Source organism: Pseudogymnoascus destructans (assembly GCF_001641265.1).
Source record: "Pseudogymnoascus destructans isolate 20631-21 unplaced genomic scaffold scaffold_13, whole genome shotgun sequence".
Classification (NCBI taxonomy): domain Eukaryota; kingdom Fungi; phylum Ascomycota; class Leotiomycetes; order Thelebolales; family Thelebolaceae; genus Pseudogymnoascus; species Pseudogymnoascus destructans.
In genome coordinates, this window is record NW_020167532.1 from 280141 (window position 1) to 296021 (window position 15881).

General features: G+C 52.4%; 8 protein-coding genes across 8 annotated transcripts; 5 read left to right on the forward strand and 3 right to left on the reverse strand.

Annotated features, from left to right (window-relative positions):
* Positions 1–218: 218 nt before the first annotated feature.
* Positions 219–2331, forward strand: VC83_05276 (uncharacterized protein; the record flags this gene model as incomplete). The annotated part of the gene is made up of 1 exon (XM_024468898.1): positions 219–2331. One exon carries the CDS (start codon positions 219–221, stop codon positions 2322–2324), a length of 2106 nt encoding a protein of 701 aa, XP_024323369.1. The 3' UTR covers positions 2325–2331.
* A 237-nt stretch (positions 2332–2568) lies between these two features.
* Positions 2569–4448, forward strand: SOL1 (suppressor of los1-1). Its single transcript, XM_024468899.1, has one exon. The coding sequence runs from the start codon at positions 3228–3230 to the stop codon at positions 4008–4010; it is 783 nt and encodes a 260-aa protein (XP_024323368.1). The 5' UTR covers positions 2569–3227; the 3' UTR covers positions 4011–4448.
* Positions 4449–4674: 226 nt separating this feature from the next.
* VC83_05278 (uncharacterized protein) lies at positions 4675–6921 on the reverse strand (the record flags this gene model as incomplete). Its single annotated transcript, XM_024468900.1, has 1 exon — positions 4675–6921. One exon carries the CDS (start codon positions 6919–6921, stop codon positions 4675–4677), a length of 2247 nt encoding a protein of 748 aa, XP_024323365.1.
* Positions 6922–7634: 713 nt separating this feature from the next.
* On the forward strand, positions 7635–9089 carry VC83_05279 (uncharacterized protein; the record flags this gene model as incomplete). Its single annotated transcript, XM_024468901.1, has 1 exon — positions 7635–9089. The coding sequence occupies one exon, from the start codon at positions 7635–7637 to the stop codon at positions 9087–9089; it is 1455 nt and encodes a 484-aa protein (XP_024323364.1).
* Positions 9090–9233: 144 nt separating this feature from the next.
* On the forward strand, positions 9234–11548 carry VC83_05280 (uncharacterized protein). Its single transcript, XM_024468902.1, has 4 exons — positions 9234–9757; positions 9811–9911; positions 9966–10301; positions 10365–11548. Exons 1-4 carry the CDS (start codon positions 9497–9499, stop codon positions 11377–11379), a joined length of 1713 nt encoding a protein of 570 aa, XP_024323171.1. The 5' UTR covers positions 9234–9496; the 3' UTR covers positions 11380–11548.
* A 150-nt stretch (positions 11549–11698) lies between these two features.
* Positions 11699–12805, forward strand: CCS1 (copper chaperone). Its single transcript, XM_024468903.1, has 4 exons — positions 11699–11842; positions 11905–12034; positions 12105–12182; positions 12246–12805. The coding sequence occupies exons 1-4, from the start codon at positions 11819–11821 to the stop codon at positions 12752–12754; spliced, it is 741 nt and encodes a 246-aa protein (XP_024323172.1). The 5' UTR covers positions 11699–11818; the 3' UTR covers positions 12755–12805.
* VC83_05282 (uncharacterized protein) lies at positions 12801–14266 on the reverse strand (the record flags this gene model as incomplete). Its single annotated transcript, XM_024468904.1, has 2 exons — positions 13481–14266; positions 12801–13420 (listed from the first exon to the last, which is right to left on the reverse strand). The coding sequence occupies exons 1-2, from the start codon at positions 13728–13730 to the stop codon at positions 12801–12803; spliced, it is 870 nt and encodes a 289-aa protein (XP_024323173.1). The 5' UTR covers positions 13731–14266.
* Positions 14267–14465: 199 nt separating this feature from the next.
* VC83_05283 (uncharacterized protein) lies at positions 14466–15718 on the reverse strand (the record flags this gene model as incomplete). Its single annotated transcript, XM_024468905.1, has 4 exons — positions 14466–14822; positions 14875–15125; positions 15173–15441; positions 15489–15718. 4 exons carry the CDS (start codon positions 15716–15718, stop codon positions 14466–14468), a joined length of 1107 nt encoding a protein of 368 aa, XP_024323174.1.
* Between the last annotated feature and the right edge of the window lie 163 nt (positions 15719–15881).

The following is a 15881-nucleotide window of genomic DNA, read 5'->3' on the forward strand; positions in this document are numbered from 1 at the left end:
TTAGAGTATATAAACTGGGTTAACTGTGTTAATTGGACGGTTTTACTAGGGAAACTGCACGCGATTCTCCCTTGGTGAGCTGGGTGAACCTGACTTGTGGCTTTACCGTCTCGATTTAATACTATTATGGCTCGTGGCAGCTGAGAAAGAGGGGCATTTGACGTCATGGCGACGGGTTGGTCTTGCAACTTTTTTATGAAGAACGCCACAGTTAAAAGATGGCGGTCCATTTGTACTTTCCTCAGATCTTTTCTTCTGAATTAACGGCAGATTTAGAGTTTATACTCCATCATCTGTTTAGGGGCTATTCACAGGCGCTTTTAGACGTTCCAAACCCTCCCAAGACAACCCAAGAGAACCCAAGAACACCCAAGAACTTAATTCAAACTCGCTCTCAAGCATCCCCCAAGACGCACTGTCTCGCCTTATCTCTTATCGCTACAACCACCTCCGCCCATCAACCCCCACCAAAACCCCCCACCCGCAGCTACCTAACCCCAATTTGCCGAGAAATTTCTCCGAGGGTGGGAGTCCCGGGCGCGCGCCACCTGCCCGCCATGTCGAGCATGGATACGGAGTCAGACGAGGAGGCCCAGCGCGCTCACATGGCGACGACGGCACTCCTGGCTCGACGCACGCGCCTGACGCGCAGCCTGCGCGACAGCCCCTACGACCTCGTGCTGTACATCGAGCGCGGCGTCGCGCACTCGGAGCTCGGCTACCCCGATCTCGCGGCGGGGGATGCGTACCGCGCGCTGCTGCTGACGGACGAGGTGAGGGATGAGGGCTTTGAGTATCACGAGGTTGCGGCGGAGGCGCTGAGGCGGCATGAGGAGCGGGGCATACTGGGGGAAGGGGGGGGGGGAGGCGTTACGGCCTTGTTGCATGTTGCGAGTACAAGGTGTTATCGCATTTTGGCCATTAGTCTGTTGCTTTGTGGGTGTTTGAAGAGCGCGCATGAGTTCTGTGAGAGGGGACTGGAGAAGGCCCCGGGGGATGAAGAGTTGACACAGACGCAGGAGTATATCATCAATCTGGCGCGGCGGAGACTGAAGACCGCGACGGTCAACCCGGAGGACTTTCCCGATCAAGGCCTCGTGAGGCGCGAGGCCTATCCGTGGAACGACTACGAGCCCGACCGCTATTCCAAGGAGACACTCGACTTTCTGAACGCCGAGCTAGCCAAGGTGGCGCCGAAATGCGTCGCTTTGGTTACGGAACTGCCTACCTTGGGAGACGCCTTGGTTACAGGCACAGATGCCGACTTCACTATACCGACGAATAAGCAACTCGGACTCTTTGCAAAGGAGGATATTGCCCCGATGGAGACAGTGCTCCACGAGATCTCGGCCCTGACAGTCAACAACTCCCAGGTATACCCGCTCTGTGATGCGTGCAGCACTGAACTCCCAGATGTCGGATCCGAGGAGGAGTGCGTGCCGTGTGAGGAGTGCGTTGAGACGGTATACTGCTCTCAGGATTGTCACGACTTCGCGATGGAGGCTTACCATCCGGCCGTGTGTGACCGGGAAGTTGATGGGATTGCGAAGAACACCCATCAAAGGGAGACCGCCAACATGCTCCACCTGCTGCTCCTCGGGCGCGCGCTCGCTATGTCCGCCACACAGGATATACACCCACTCGAGCTCAAGGAGGTGAAATACATCTGGGGCGACTTCCTACCCACCAGCTCGAACGCTGTCCCATTCTCCCCGCAAGCCGGCCCACCCCCGGTCTGGACGCTGCCCTTCTCTTTCCGCGCCAACATCACTGGGCCGCTGGACATGCTGGAGAAGATGGAAATCGACGTCTTCGCGGAGCTTGACAAGTACGACCTATGGATCTTCAATACTCTGTACTCCAAGTTCCGTGGCACAGCGAGTGCGCGCGTTAACAAGCTCGACGGGCGTCCAGAGGTCGCTGCAGTGCACCCCCTGTGGTGCCTCGCGAACCACGACTGCGACCCGAACGTGCAGTGGGAGTGGGGCATGCGGATGAAGCTGTGGGCGAGAGGCGAGCGGATCGACGGGCGGAGCCCGGGTGTCGCTAAAGGAGAAGAGATCATGAACCATTACTGCGACATTGAGCTTACTGTTCAGGAGCGCAGGGAGTGGGCGAAGGGTAGTCTGGGGGGATACTGCATGTGTGATCGCTGCCGGAGAGAGGCGAAGAAGGAAGATGAGGTGGCGGCGAATGGAGTGGATATGGCGGCGATGGTGAGCATGGTCAATGGCATGAGCATGATAAGCAGGGCGCATGAGATAGCTGCGAATGAACAACCTAATGGGGTTCCGGAGATCAACGGCATTAGACAGATCACTTAGATGGGGGGTTAAAGGGGGGGGGGGGGGGTATCATGCACTTACTGGCGTCTAGTTCATGGGGATGAAGCTGTTGATTCCTGTTGATATATAGAGCAGTATTCGGTAAAACCTCGCTATTAGTCACGTGAAACCGGGGGTGATGACGCACAATCTTTGGCTTGGCATTTCGTTATCTCGTATCTTCGTGTAGTCGTCATGATGATTGGGACCTTTTTATTTAATTATTTTTGTACCTTTTCGCTATTTTCCTACGTAGTCCCCTCTATTTTGCTGACGAGCGTATATATTGATATGTGAATAGATATTGTATTTCTGTTTAGTATCTATATATATATTTTGTATTATTTTATTTAAATCCTACAGCCCCCAGAATCAAAAAGACAACGCAGAAGAGGGGTACTCATCTCCTTGTGCCTAGCCTAGTTTACGTCTACTACTACTACTATTGTGCTGCAACACTCTAAACTTACCCCACGCTAGGGCGAAAGGACCGACGACTCAATGTGCAACGACGCCACTCTGCAACTCCAAGGAACAACCCTTCTTCTTCTTCTCTCCATAATCTCTTGTCTCACCCTTCTATAAACTTGATTCTGCACTGCTTCACCAAACCCCATACTCTCCGGACTCGACGTGAGGAACAATCTCCAGCGAAGCGGAAAAATATCAGGCCAAGCAAGGCTACGGAAGCTCTCAAAAGCGGGTTCCCTCGATTGCATAATCTCTCCGTTTGCAGCCTACCCCTCCACCAAAACCCAACCAACCTGAAAAGGCTGTCTTAAACACCCCCGGGCCCTCCCATCAGCTCTATCGGATACATTTCCCTCAGGTTCTTCCCTGCCTCGTCCTTCTACTTGAGACACAACCCACAACACACCGAAGACCCTCAACCCAAACTCCAAGATGGGCAAACAACCAAACCTCTACTCCTTCCCCACCGTCAACGACCTCGCCCCCGGCCTGCGCCACTACGTCGTCCAAGCCCAAAACTCCGGCATCAACAGGCACGGCACCTTCAAAGTTGCCGTCTCCGGCGGCTCCCTCCCCAAGACCCTGGCCGCCGCTCTCCTCCGCCCCTCCACCGCCCCCGAAGACACCCTCAACTTCTCGAAGTGGGAGATCTTCTTCGCCGATGAGCGCGCCGTGCCCCTCGACCACGCAGACTCCAACTACGCGCTCCTAAAATCGGAATTGCTCGACAAGATCCCCGCCGAGCTCGGCGCCCCCTCCGTCCACCCCATCGATGTCGCGCCCCTCGACGACGTCCAGGAGATGGCCGACCAGTACGAGAAGCTGCTCGTGCGCAACTTCGCGCAGCGCGATTCCGTCAAGCTGCCTATCTTCGACCTGATCCTGCTTGGCTGCGGTCCGGATGGGCATACGTGCTCGCTGTTCCCGGACCATGAACTGCTGCGCGAGTCGGACGCGTGGGTCGCGTCCATTGAGGATAGTCCGAAGCCGCCGGCGAAGCGGATTACGCTTACGCTGCCGGTGGTGACTCATGCGGTGAAGATTGCGTTTGTGGCGACGGGGGGGGGGAAGAAGGAGGTGCTGAAGCAGATCTTTGAGGATGGCACGGGACTGCCGTGTGCGCTTGTTAATGAGGGGGGCGGGGATAGAGTGAGTTGGTTTGTGGATGATGCGGCGGTGGAGGGGGTGAGTTACCCGAGAAGGGGGAGCCTGTGAGGCTCTCCTCTGGGAATGATGGTGGGCAAGGCCATTTTGCAGGTGCGTTGGCCGGATAAGACAGGACGGCTGTGGACGGGGAAGGTGAAGGAATGCTATCGTCTCTCCCATCACAAGCTCTCTGTGGGTTTTTGATTGCTTGTTGGCTTGAAATAGACGGGATAAAGGGCTCAGTACCGCAACGAAGCGTGGGTAATAGGAGGAGAGAAGTGATAATTTGTGAAGGGAGTTATTTAGCATTGCTATTCGCCACTCATGTTTTACACTGGCTTTTGAAGAAGATAGGCTGTTGGCCAATACAAATGTAGCTTCACCAATTTATTGTTGTTGACCACCATTCGAGCCTGTTGCATGTTGTAATGTGATGGCAGATAATCCTCTCACCTTCACCAACCCAGATACAAGTTCATAGACACAGATTATGAGGTGCCTCAAAAGTCATCGATATGTACATCTATATATATAGCTCGTATATCATACAAATCGTTGGCTCCGCGCCAGCTCGAGGGCATTCCGTATATACAACAAAGCCATCCCCATTTGTTCAACCTGCCCGCCTTTTCCATTTCCCGCCTGATCCCCCCAACCTTTCTTTTTCCAAAAAATAACACAAATCGCCATTCCATCCCCCTTCTATATTTTCGTTGCCAACACATTTCTCATCTCAAACACTCACCACCGCCCTCCCAACACTACCCCCCCCCCGCATAACTTTCTCACCAGCCAACCCTTGCCCCTTAACCTTCTCCAAACACCCCTCACAACACCTCACCGCACACCACGCACAACACCACCGTCCCTCGCGATCCTTAATCCCACACACCCCACACGCAAGCGCATACACATCATTCCTACTCCGGTGCATCACCCGATGCCCCTGATAACAACTAACCTGCATCTCCCCCAGCGGGAGCGCCTCATACACCACCTCGTCATCAGGGTCGCTTGACGCGATCTGGAGGAAGGGCGAGGACTCCAGGATGGTAGTCATGCGCTTGCTAATCTCGCCGGGGACTTGCAGTTTGTAGCTGCTTTCTGAGGCGGGGCTGAGGGTTGAGGGGCTGGGTGGTTGGCAGGTGGTGATGGGGCTGAGGGATTTAGAGCCTGGGGCGCTGTTTTTGGCAGTGCCCATGACGATGGGGGCGAGTGGCTTGGGGCTTGCCGCGCGACCACGGGGTGGTTCGCGTGTAGCTGGGGGAGAGAAGCGGGGGCTTGAGATGGCGATGGTGGGGGGCTGTGGGGGTGGAGGTGCCGCGGAGGTTGTGGGTAGAGATAGGTCGGTGGCGGAGGGGCTGGTCTTGGTGCGGAGGAGAGGGTGGATGTGTGCTTGCGCTGGGTCGACTGGGGAAGTTTTCCCGTCGAGGATAGATACACTTGCGATTGTCTGGATGCTTGATGTCGATGCATCGGCCGGTGGAAGTTTCGGGCGTTGCGAGAAGGAGAATTGTCTGCCGCGGCTGGGTGGGCGACTGCCGTGGCCGGAACCGGGGCGGGAAGATGGGTCGTTGGGGGAGATTTGGGGGGAGTAGGGGAAGTGGATGAGTGGTGTTAGGGGGGCGGGTGCTGGGTCCTGTTTTTGGTAGTCGGGAGTAGGGAGCCGTGTGATTATTGGCTGGGTGCGTGTTGGTGTGGATGGTGCGGCCTCATCTGTGTTTCCGGAGTTGCGAAGCTTGCTCTTCAGCTTTGACAGGTTCCAGCCTGATCCTTCTGGCGACGGGAGGTCTGGTGATGAGTTATCTTCTCTGTCGGATGCGCGAAGTTTGTGCTTTATCTTTGAGAATGCGGAGCCACCCCCTTTGGTCTCTGAGGGAGCTGGCACGCTCTCATCCTCTGTGCCACGAAATTTACCCATTAAGCCAGTAGGCTTGGGGCGAACAGTGTCAAGAGATCCTTGTGAAGTGTGGCCTGGAGTCTGGATATCCCTATGTTGGTTAAGTTGCTCTGTAGAGCGAAACTTGTTCTTAAAGTTCAAGAGCCGCCCACCCATGGTTTCCGGCTGTGGCGGAGCTGGACGGGGAGCGACTGGCTCCCTCACACGCTGTTTTGTTGTGAAAGGCTGTGTTTGTTCCAGGTTGTCCTGACTTTGCATAGCCGGCAGGTAGTATGGAGCTGGTCCTGTCGCAAGCTGTGAATACTGCGTCGTGTGATGACTGTATTGTCGTGCGCCTTGTTCAGGCTGTGCATTTGACTGCATGTTCTTCTCATTGATAAATTGTGTCGGACGTGAGTGGAGCCCTACTGCGGGTCGATGGGATGCTTTCCTTGGAACCGCTGGGAGAGGAATTTGAGGAGCATCAGACGCCGCCGCTGCCTGCCTCAAAGGCTGGCTCGCTGTGAAACCATTACTATTTGCCAACTTCAAATCGGTAATTTTGACGCTCCGGTCACTTCTTTGGGACCTACGACGCCACAGCTCTGGTCGCCCTGATGACGTTGTACTTGAAATGGAATTGGAGTGCATTATCTGTGTCGATTTGAGAATCTCCTCCAACTCAAAGTGGTCCTCCTGCTTACTTCCCAGCACTGGTGAGTCAGGCTCGGGTGTGTTAGCGGCCTCTTCCTCTTCCCATACGAGAGAGCTTGCGGACTCCATTCGTTCCGGAGAGTTTGTCCAGCTACGACGGGTCCCAATTGTCCCGACTGTATGTGAAGAAGAGTATATTGAAGAACCACCAGCAGATGGTTTCCTCAGATGCTCGAGCAGCACAGATTTCCGTGGTGGAGCACGGTCAGGCACCAGTGCAAGGAGAGAATCGGGCCTTGGAAGGGACCTCTCATCGCCGTCCGGAGCTTCTGGTGTTTGCGACTGAAACGACGATGTTTGGTCACGGACGATGCTGGACGGAGGCTGTGGCAGAGCTTTAAAGCTTGATTGATCTCCGCTTGGAGTTAGAGAATCGACAGTCGCCATCTTTTTCAGAGCTGAGAATACAGGGCAGAAACAGTCCAGCTCAATGTTTCTGCATCTGTAAATGTCAACACAACAAACAGTCAAGCCACAAAAGTCCAGAGGAAGTTTATGGATGGAAGGCCCAGTGGAAGGCCTGTGGAGTTCCAGGGCAGCCCCATCCAGGTCAGACCTAAGATCACTATCATGCTAACTATGACGATCTCTCCCTGGGATCAGCCGTAGCATCAGCCCTGCTGGGGTCTAGTCAAGATATGAAACTTGATATATCGCGTTGCTTTCGGGCATTAAAGCAGTGCAGATGCAATAAAAGCAAGGATGAAATCCCTACTTAGACCCCACATACGCGTAGTATAGAGCAAATCATAGCCGAGTTAGCAATTGATTGACTGAATTCCGTGGCTGTGGGCGGAAAATGGAGGAATAAGTGGAATTTCGCGTTACATATTTACCAAATCATCCCATCCATGTTTGATTGTGGTGGATGTAAATTTCGGCTTAACTGTGTTCGGGGAGGGAGTGTGGAGATGTTAGAGAAATAATGTTGGAGAGACGGCAAAATGTTCCAGACTACAGCTTCATTATGCGTCGTCTACTTAGCACGGCCTGGCCGACCACATTCGTCGTTAGTCGTCACCCGAGAGACCAACCCTCTCCACTTTCTCAGCTCTCTCACAACAGCAACAAATAAACAAATGCCTGTATGAAGCAGAACAATGGCAACTGCACCACTTCCGAGCCGGACGCGTTCCATACGAAAGCCCAATGCTGGGATTGATCTGAAGTCGAGATTAAATGGGTTAAATAGCGAACAAGCTCCAGATGCGCCCAGGGGGAGGAGCCGCGGTGGAGACGCAATTGACTCGGCCAGGACGGGAAGCCAATCCCCAAGCAAGCTGCCCATGAGACCTCCCAGCTCAACCACTTCAACGTCACGACTCACGCGAACGGGAAGTCCATCGCACCGGGCGGCGTCAGCTAGCACTCGACCTGGATCCAACGATGGCTCTATGCGCCCCCCACGGTCTGTAACGACCAGACCACCACTGAGCTCCGACAACAGACCATCCGTCAGTAGGCCACCACTGTCTTGCGACAACCAGAGAGGCGCGCCCCTCCACAGCAGCTCCAAGACGCCCACTGAGCAATCGTCTTCCACGGGCCTGCAGCGACGACCTAGCACCACTTCCCGACACGCCCGCACCACCTCGATAGGCAGTGCGCCCTCCATCCGACCGCCAGCTTCTAAACACACTCGAAATACTTCAGTCACCCAACTCAGCTCCACGACGACTCTCAGGCCGCCCTCAGAAACAAAGCAAGCTCCCAACCCAGCTCTACACCGCCCCAATTTCTCCACTCTACAGCAACATTATTCGCCAGCTAAATCAATAGCGCCGAAACCGACAACAGCGAGCTTGCTGGCAGCTCCATCGCCGAGTAAACTGCCCTCGAACGTTGCGATATCGGCTGAGACAGCCCGGCTGCAAGCAGAGTTATTACAATTACACCTTCTTCACCGTGACGCGGCATCGGTGCAGGATCAATGGCTGGATAGCGCGAGAAACAAACTAGGTCATAAGTTTGAGACATTAGTGAGGAAGCATGGGGGGTTGGTGGCACAAGAGGAGGCACAGCATGGCCAGACCAACGCCCTAGCTTTGAAGGTATGGGCGGACAGCGGCATGCCGGGATGTGGGTTGGAGGAGAAGATACAGGTTCTAGATGAGGTGGTTACTGGCGTGTGGAGAATGGGTGAATCGGGGGGGAAGTATGCCAGGATTGTGAGGAGGTTTGAAAGGTGGATGCATACGGTGGTGGATATCCACCAAAGGCGTGAAAGAGGACATCTCCTGGATGGCGACGAAGTAATGTTCATCGAGGATATTGATGGGAGCTGGAGCGATGATTGCAGAGTTCAAGCCAGGAAGCTTGAGGAGTGGAGGGATAAGCTCGCTGACTTAGGGAAAGTGGAGGTCAAGAGCAGCCTCGCAACAGCTGTCGAGGGGTACACGACGCTGGTTAGAGGGATGCTGGAAGAGTTGGATACTATGCGGAGGATCGAGAAGGAGGTTATGATGAGCGAGCAAGTTTGGATCAAGGAGATGATCTCCGATGCGGGAGACGAAGAGGACGTTCCTGTCCGTTCTGGTGCCGCTTGGCACAGATGATGAGGGCCATGACACTGTTTAGATACCCATGTGAGCGAACAAGTTGCGGGCGAGCAGCAGCGTATGAGGATTATAACTATATATGAAATAATGCATCTAATTTTTATGGTATCGAGCTCGGGAGGCCCTATTAACCACGTGATACCGCGTCTTGTCAGCACGGTCTAATTTCGTCGTTGAGCAATCGAGGCGGGGTGACCCCATCGAGACTTCCGAACCGCGTCGGTCAGGGAATTATCGCAAAAGGGCGCGAGTGCGTCTCGATAGTTGGAAGTTCGATCGCAGGAACGCAGTGGAGCCTGGTTGGGGATTTAGCATCGCATTACTACCCACCCTGCTGCGAAGTATTCTCCGTCCTAGACACCAGTCAGCATTTAAAGCTCCCGCCGTCCAGTAGGGGAGGCAGAATGGCTCTCGGCAGTAGAGACAATGCAGGCGATGCATCTCCCTCGGAAACATCGCCGCTACTCGCCAACGCCTATGGGAAGACGAGAGATGGAAAGTTGACGATAGTTCCCAATGAGCCCATTGAGGAACCCGTCGGCGACGATGGAAGGATCGAAGATGAGGAGGCCCCTGAGATGGGGCAGGCGCCGAATCCGTTGATGGAGGGCTTGCCGGAGGTTGCTGCGAAAATGTATATCCTGCTTCCCGCTGTTGGGATCGGAGTAAGTATCCGAATGCTCCTTTCTATGTGCTATAAATCTAACGAGGCATACAGGTTTTCCTCGCTGCGCTGGACCAGACCATCATCGTCTCTACGTACGCCAAAATTGGCAGCGAGATGAATGCCCTTAATAGCACTAGCTGGATAGCCACAGCGTACTTATCCCCCTCTGATCTCTTTAAGGCCGTCCCCAACTAACAGTTGCCCAGATACTTCCTCACTCTCACCACCTTCCAGCCTCTGTATGGCAAGCTCAGTGACATCTTTAGCCGCAAGATGGCTCTCCTGAGCGCATACACCATTTTCGGCATCGGGTGCCTCTTCTGCGGTCTAGCGCGGAACATGGGAGAGCTGATTGCTGCGCGGGCTTTTGCTGGTATTGGTGGAGGTGGCATGTCGACGGTGGTGAGCGTTCTGCTGAGCGACATCATCCCCCTGAGGGAAAGGGGGAAGTGGCAGGGGTATCTCAATATTATCTACGCACTTGGTGCATCTAGTGGTGCGCCACTGGGTGGTTTGCTGGCAGATTCGGTAGGATGGCGATGGTAAGTCGAAGTTTCTCACGATCCCCACTCATTATTGTGTCTGAAGACTAACGGAACACACAGGGCCTTCCTTCTTCAAGTTCCAATGTGTGCCCTGGCCTTCACCGCAGTTTCCTTGAGGCTCGACCTCCCCGCTGCACCCCGTGCACACTGGGTCACTCGTCTCGGCCACATCGACTTCCTAGGCGCATCGCTTCTCATCCTCGCAACATGCTCGCTCCTAGTTGGTCTCGACCTTGGCTCAAATACTTCCTGGACCAGCACCTTGACAATCTCTCTCCTCGCTGCCTCTATACCTATCTACATCCTATTCATGGTGGTCGAGCACTACGTCTCGCACCCCTTTGCCCCAAGTGGCATTATCTTCAACAGGCTGCTTTCGCCACCACTCATATGCAACTTCTTCGCCTTTGCAGGCTACATGGCAATTATCTTCTACGTCCCCCTATTCTTCCAGGCCGTCTCTGGCTACACCTCTACGGAAGCAGGTCTCCTCTTGATTCCGGGCATCGTCGGCTCCGTAACCGGCTCCGTTGGCAGCGGCATCATCATGCAGAAGACGGGCAAGTACTATTGGCTCACGATTTCAGGGTACACTATGATGGTCACGGGTGTAACTACCATCTTCCTATGCTCTGGCGTACTTGTGACGAGCACTTTGGCGACGCTGGGCGCATTCTCCGTGACGGGTCTCGGAGGCGGCATCTCAGTGACGACGACGCTCATTGCCTTGGTTGCGTGTGCCGACCCGTCGGATATGGCTATCGTCACAGCATGCAGCTATCTCTTCCGATCTCTCGGGTCCGCGGTGGGCGTCTCTCTCAGTGCAGCGCTGGTTCAGCAGCGACTCAGAGATCAGCTGGCGAAGATGTTGGGGGATGGGGAGGAGACGGAGAAGATTGTCCGGGGAGTGCGGGAGAGCTTGGAGTATCTTGAGAAACTGACACCGGAGGTTAGGGAGGTGGTGCGGCAGTGTTATCAGAAGGCGGTCTCGGCTTCCTTTGGGCTTGCCGCTGTTGTCTTGTTGGCATCGGTGCTAAGCTCCATTTTTCTCGTGGAGAGGAAACTGAGCCGGTGAACTGGGGCGGTTAAAGGGAGAAGTGCATTTAGATTGTGATATTGTGTTGGATAGTAAGAAATTTTTAGATTTGGTGATTTTTAGAATACCTACCTGCTCTTGGATATGGATATTGATATAATATCCTGGCAAGACCTAGCCACTATAGAATCAATGCTATTTGGATTTTAAAATGCATGTCTCACCGTTGGACCCTGAGAATTCAATCTCTGGTACCATACGATCCAGACGTGGGGCACCCCGCGGCGGGTAGCTCCGGGACGGATTACCAATGGGCAGCGCAATCGTCATTTCGTCCAGTGATTGAATTATTCAGCATCTAAACTTCTAGCAGCTGCTGTACGCACCTCCATAAAATCCCCAAAACTATACATTTTATGGCTGCGAGATTTGATTTTAACATACGTTCGATTCCGGCCACTCCGATATTAATATAGCTATGGCGATAACTACCCCGTTCCAGGTACTGTGTCTTCGTTTTCCGGAGCCCCGCTGAGACTAATCATAACTGACCTCGAATACTAGACGCTATTCGCCGTCCCTATGACCTGTGAGAGCTGTGTCCAGGACGTGTCTGGCTCGCTGCACAAGCTTGAGGGAATTACGAAAGTTAATGCAAATTTAAAAGACCAATTAATATCTATCGAGGGAACTGGTTCGTCATTCCCAGCCAGCCGGACATGGTTGCCCTTGGAAGAACAGTTTTTGGACTGACAGTACTATAGCTGCACCATCTGCAATTGTTTCAGCGATCCAGGGGACAGGGAGAGATGCCATTCTACGGGGCACTGGGACTACAGACAGTAAGCCCTATTGCCTTTCGACTGATGCGGTCACGTGTGGAGATAGTTTACTAAAGAATATAGGTTCTGCTGTGTGTATCCTCGAGACTCACTCGCAACAACTATCCGACAAGGTGAAGGGGCTCATAAGAATGGTACAAGTCTCGAGTTTGTTGACTCTGTTTGACCTCACGATACGTGGACTGGCGCCCGGAAAATACGATGCAACAATCCGCGAGACCGGCGACATTTCACAAGGCGTCGTATCGACGGGGGCCATGTGGAAAGACCCAGTTAAGGAAGGGCCACAGGGATTCAAGGGCCGCCTAGGGACTGTTCATGTGGATGGGAATGGCTTGGGGAGTGTATTTATCGACAAGCCGATCCAGATCTGGGAAATGATTGGACGGAGCATCGTGGTTTCGAGGCAGCACGATGGAGAGGGTAAGTTTGAGAAGAACGACGACAACACTCTCGTTGGGGTGATTGCTCGCAGCCCGGGAGTTTGGGATAACGATAAGACTGTCTGCTCTTGTTCTGGGAAGACGCTGTGGGAGGAGAGGAAGGATGAGGTCGGCAAGGGGATGATTTAGTGAAAGTTTGATTCGCAATATATCCCAGACTTGAAGCAAAGCTACCTTAAGCCTCTATCGCCGTGATCTCCTTGGCCCCTTCCGTCGTCACGCTCTCCCTGTACCCCTTAACCCCGTCATCCAACGCCGTACTCTCCTTATCCCTCTTAATTTCTTTCAAGAATTTCAGAACTTCGAGTTGGCAGTCCCCTTTGGCATTGTTCTTGCCAAAGACGTTCCTGAACTCTCCAACTTGGCCGTCAACAAGGTGATTAGACGGGAAATGAGCATACCCGCTCCAAAGCGGTGACCCAGCCGGTTCATTCTTCATAACATACGCCGGAAGGCCCATGCGCAGCTCGAAACAGATTTGTGCGATTTCAGCACCGGCAGTCATCTGTACAGCGCTGGCGCCTGGCCCCGCCTTGGCCAGAGGAGCCACCTGGTGGTGTTTCGGGAAGGAAACAGAGTCTATGGACGGCATGTGCCCGTTCTCAACAAGCCATTCAATGGCGAGTTTGCAGCAGTGCTGCTTTGCTTGTTTCTTGTTGCCGAAACTGTTCGTGGAGCTGAATGGCTCGGGGCGCTCACCGATTGTCACAGAGCAAACGAAACGACGCGGGAAGCCTGCCGTGGAGGACTCCGTGAATACATGTTTTCCTGCGCGGGGATGGATTTGGTGGTATTCTATTATGAAGTTAATATGTATTTAAGGTTATTGAGAAGTGACATAAAGGCTTCAAGTACCTTGGAGCTTGCCAATCCAGTTAATGGAGCCCAAATCTGGAGTCGATGTGGTGGAGCCCCCGCTCTCACTGGCTGCCTTGTCGTTCACCGCCACGCTCGAGTTCGCTGTGGATAACTGAACTAGCGGAGGGACATTTTGCACATATAGTTGGCCGATTTCTGGAGCTGGAAAATTGGCATCAAAATCCTCGATGCTTATGAATGTGACACCTGACGGTGGTGGTGTTGCCTGCGGTGCTGTGGACTCCATCGCTAGTTGAGAGGCAACAGTTGTGAGTGATCCACGGTTTTAAGGGCTAAAGAGAGGTGTAATTAGAATTTAATATAACAAAGCAATGTTATATGTAAGTGAGCGTGAGGGACTTGGTTAGTGAAGAAGGTAGCAAGTTGACTTCGGAGGCCTGGCGATGTTTGTTTTCGGTGTGGCGAAGCAAATATTCCTAGGACGGTGAAGGAGAGGGAGTACGGGAACATGCATTAAAGCAGACCTTGCAACTCAGAAAACCATGTTTAGCACCTTCCATATTCTTTGAAGATACTCGAGAAGACTCTATTAAGTTTGATAGATTTCAATGTAAGAACTAGGTAGTTTAAGCAGTTTGCCATGTAATAGATGCTTTAGTTTCTGCTTCCTTCGTCCCTTTTGCTACATCTTGAATTAATTCCTTATTAGCCTGTAATCGTCAGGACTGCCTGTTCGCTTCGCTCACAGTCAGAGGAAGCGAGTGTCCCCCCGTAAGCAAGTGTCCCCTCTCAAAACCCACTACATACCAACCACCAACCACCAACCACCAACCACCAACCACCTACCACCTACCACCTACCACCTACCACCTACCACCTACCACCCACCACTCTACTACGAATATAAGTTTAATATATTTAATAAAATAAAGGATATAATATTTAATACTCTACTGAGACTACTATATTTTACTACGGTCAACACAATAATATAGCTTATTTAAATGGTATAACCGTCTCTTTAATCATAATGTACAACCACATCTAAATAGGATTTAAATACATAGCTATCAAGGTTATTCCACCATGCTACGGTGTTATTGAGTCTTCGCCATGCATATGCGATTTGGTCAATCTTTACCATTGGAACCACCTTAGAGCCACGATCATTTGAGAAGTGTTCTACAAATGTATCGCCTGGAGCGAAGGCCCGCGCTGCTGCTTCGTCTGTAGCGTTCCGAACCCTCTTCTCTTCACCAATCCTCTTATTAAGGTAGGTAACATTTGGGATACTCCAACCCCCTTGGGTAAGCTGCCCATACTTCTCTGCGACTACATCCCAGCTATACTGGTTTCCTTCGTATAGTACGACTAATTCCTATATCCATTCGTTAGCACCATGCCTTATACTACATTATATGGTATCATACCCGCCAGCTCCGCCAACGACCTTTCCACTGTTCCCAAACCTGTGGCCGGTGCTTCTTATACACCTTATCCCAACCGCATAATGGGATCTTTGTTTCGTTTATGATGATTGTCCCAGGCCCAACATCGCTTGTCCAGTCCTGAGATAAGTCCTGATAGTTCTTACAATAAACAATGTTTGGAGGATCAGGAATGTCCCTTACCCGAACATTTACATCAAATCCTTCAATAGTAACGAGGGTGAATGGCCGTGCTACGCTATAGCGCTTTGTCTTTTCACTTTGTTTAGGTGCTACGTACCTTCATGAGGAAGGATACCCTCAAGCGCTGCATTCTGGAAGAGGGGGAAGCTTGGAGTTTCGGTGCCAACTAGCTGTCCAGGCCGTTTCTGATGGATTGCTATTTCTGCATCGGCAAGCTCCTGTCGTAACGTAGAGGGCGATGCTGAGCTCGCTGCAAACGAATGTTTATGAAGATAAGTTACATCTAACTGCATCTTTATTGGCGATGGGACCTGGGCGAAGGAAGGCTCTAATGGTACTGTTATGGCGTGTTGACGACGTTCTATACTACACTGTTAATATCAATGCTATATAACAGGGAAACCGAACCATACGCTCTAGCTTCGTCATAAGCGACTTGTTCTAGTGAACGCCCTTGTAAGGCAAAAAACTGGTCTGCCAGCCGAAGTAAAGCTGTCTTCTCATGTTCCTGCCGAAGATCTTTATCTCTTGCTGTTGCAGAGACATCTTCACTCGTTGATGCTATAGCTCCAGTATCTTTCTTTACTTGTAGCCTATCATTTGCCTTTAGCTTCTTTCGTGGGGAGTACTCTTTTGGTGGCATTATTAATGTAGAGATTTTGACATTAATAATGTAAAGGTACGGTGTGACTGAAGCACTTGTGGTTATATACGGCAGTGTTCGGCGGATACATATCCGGGTAGTATCCGTGAAGCTCACGGGTAGGGTATATACCCGGCGACGATCTGACGGGTAGGGTAGGGTA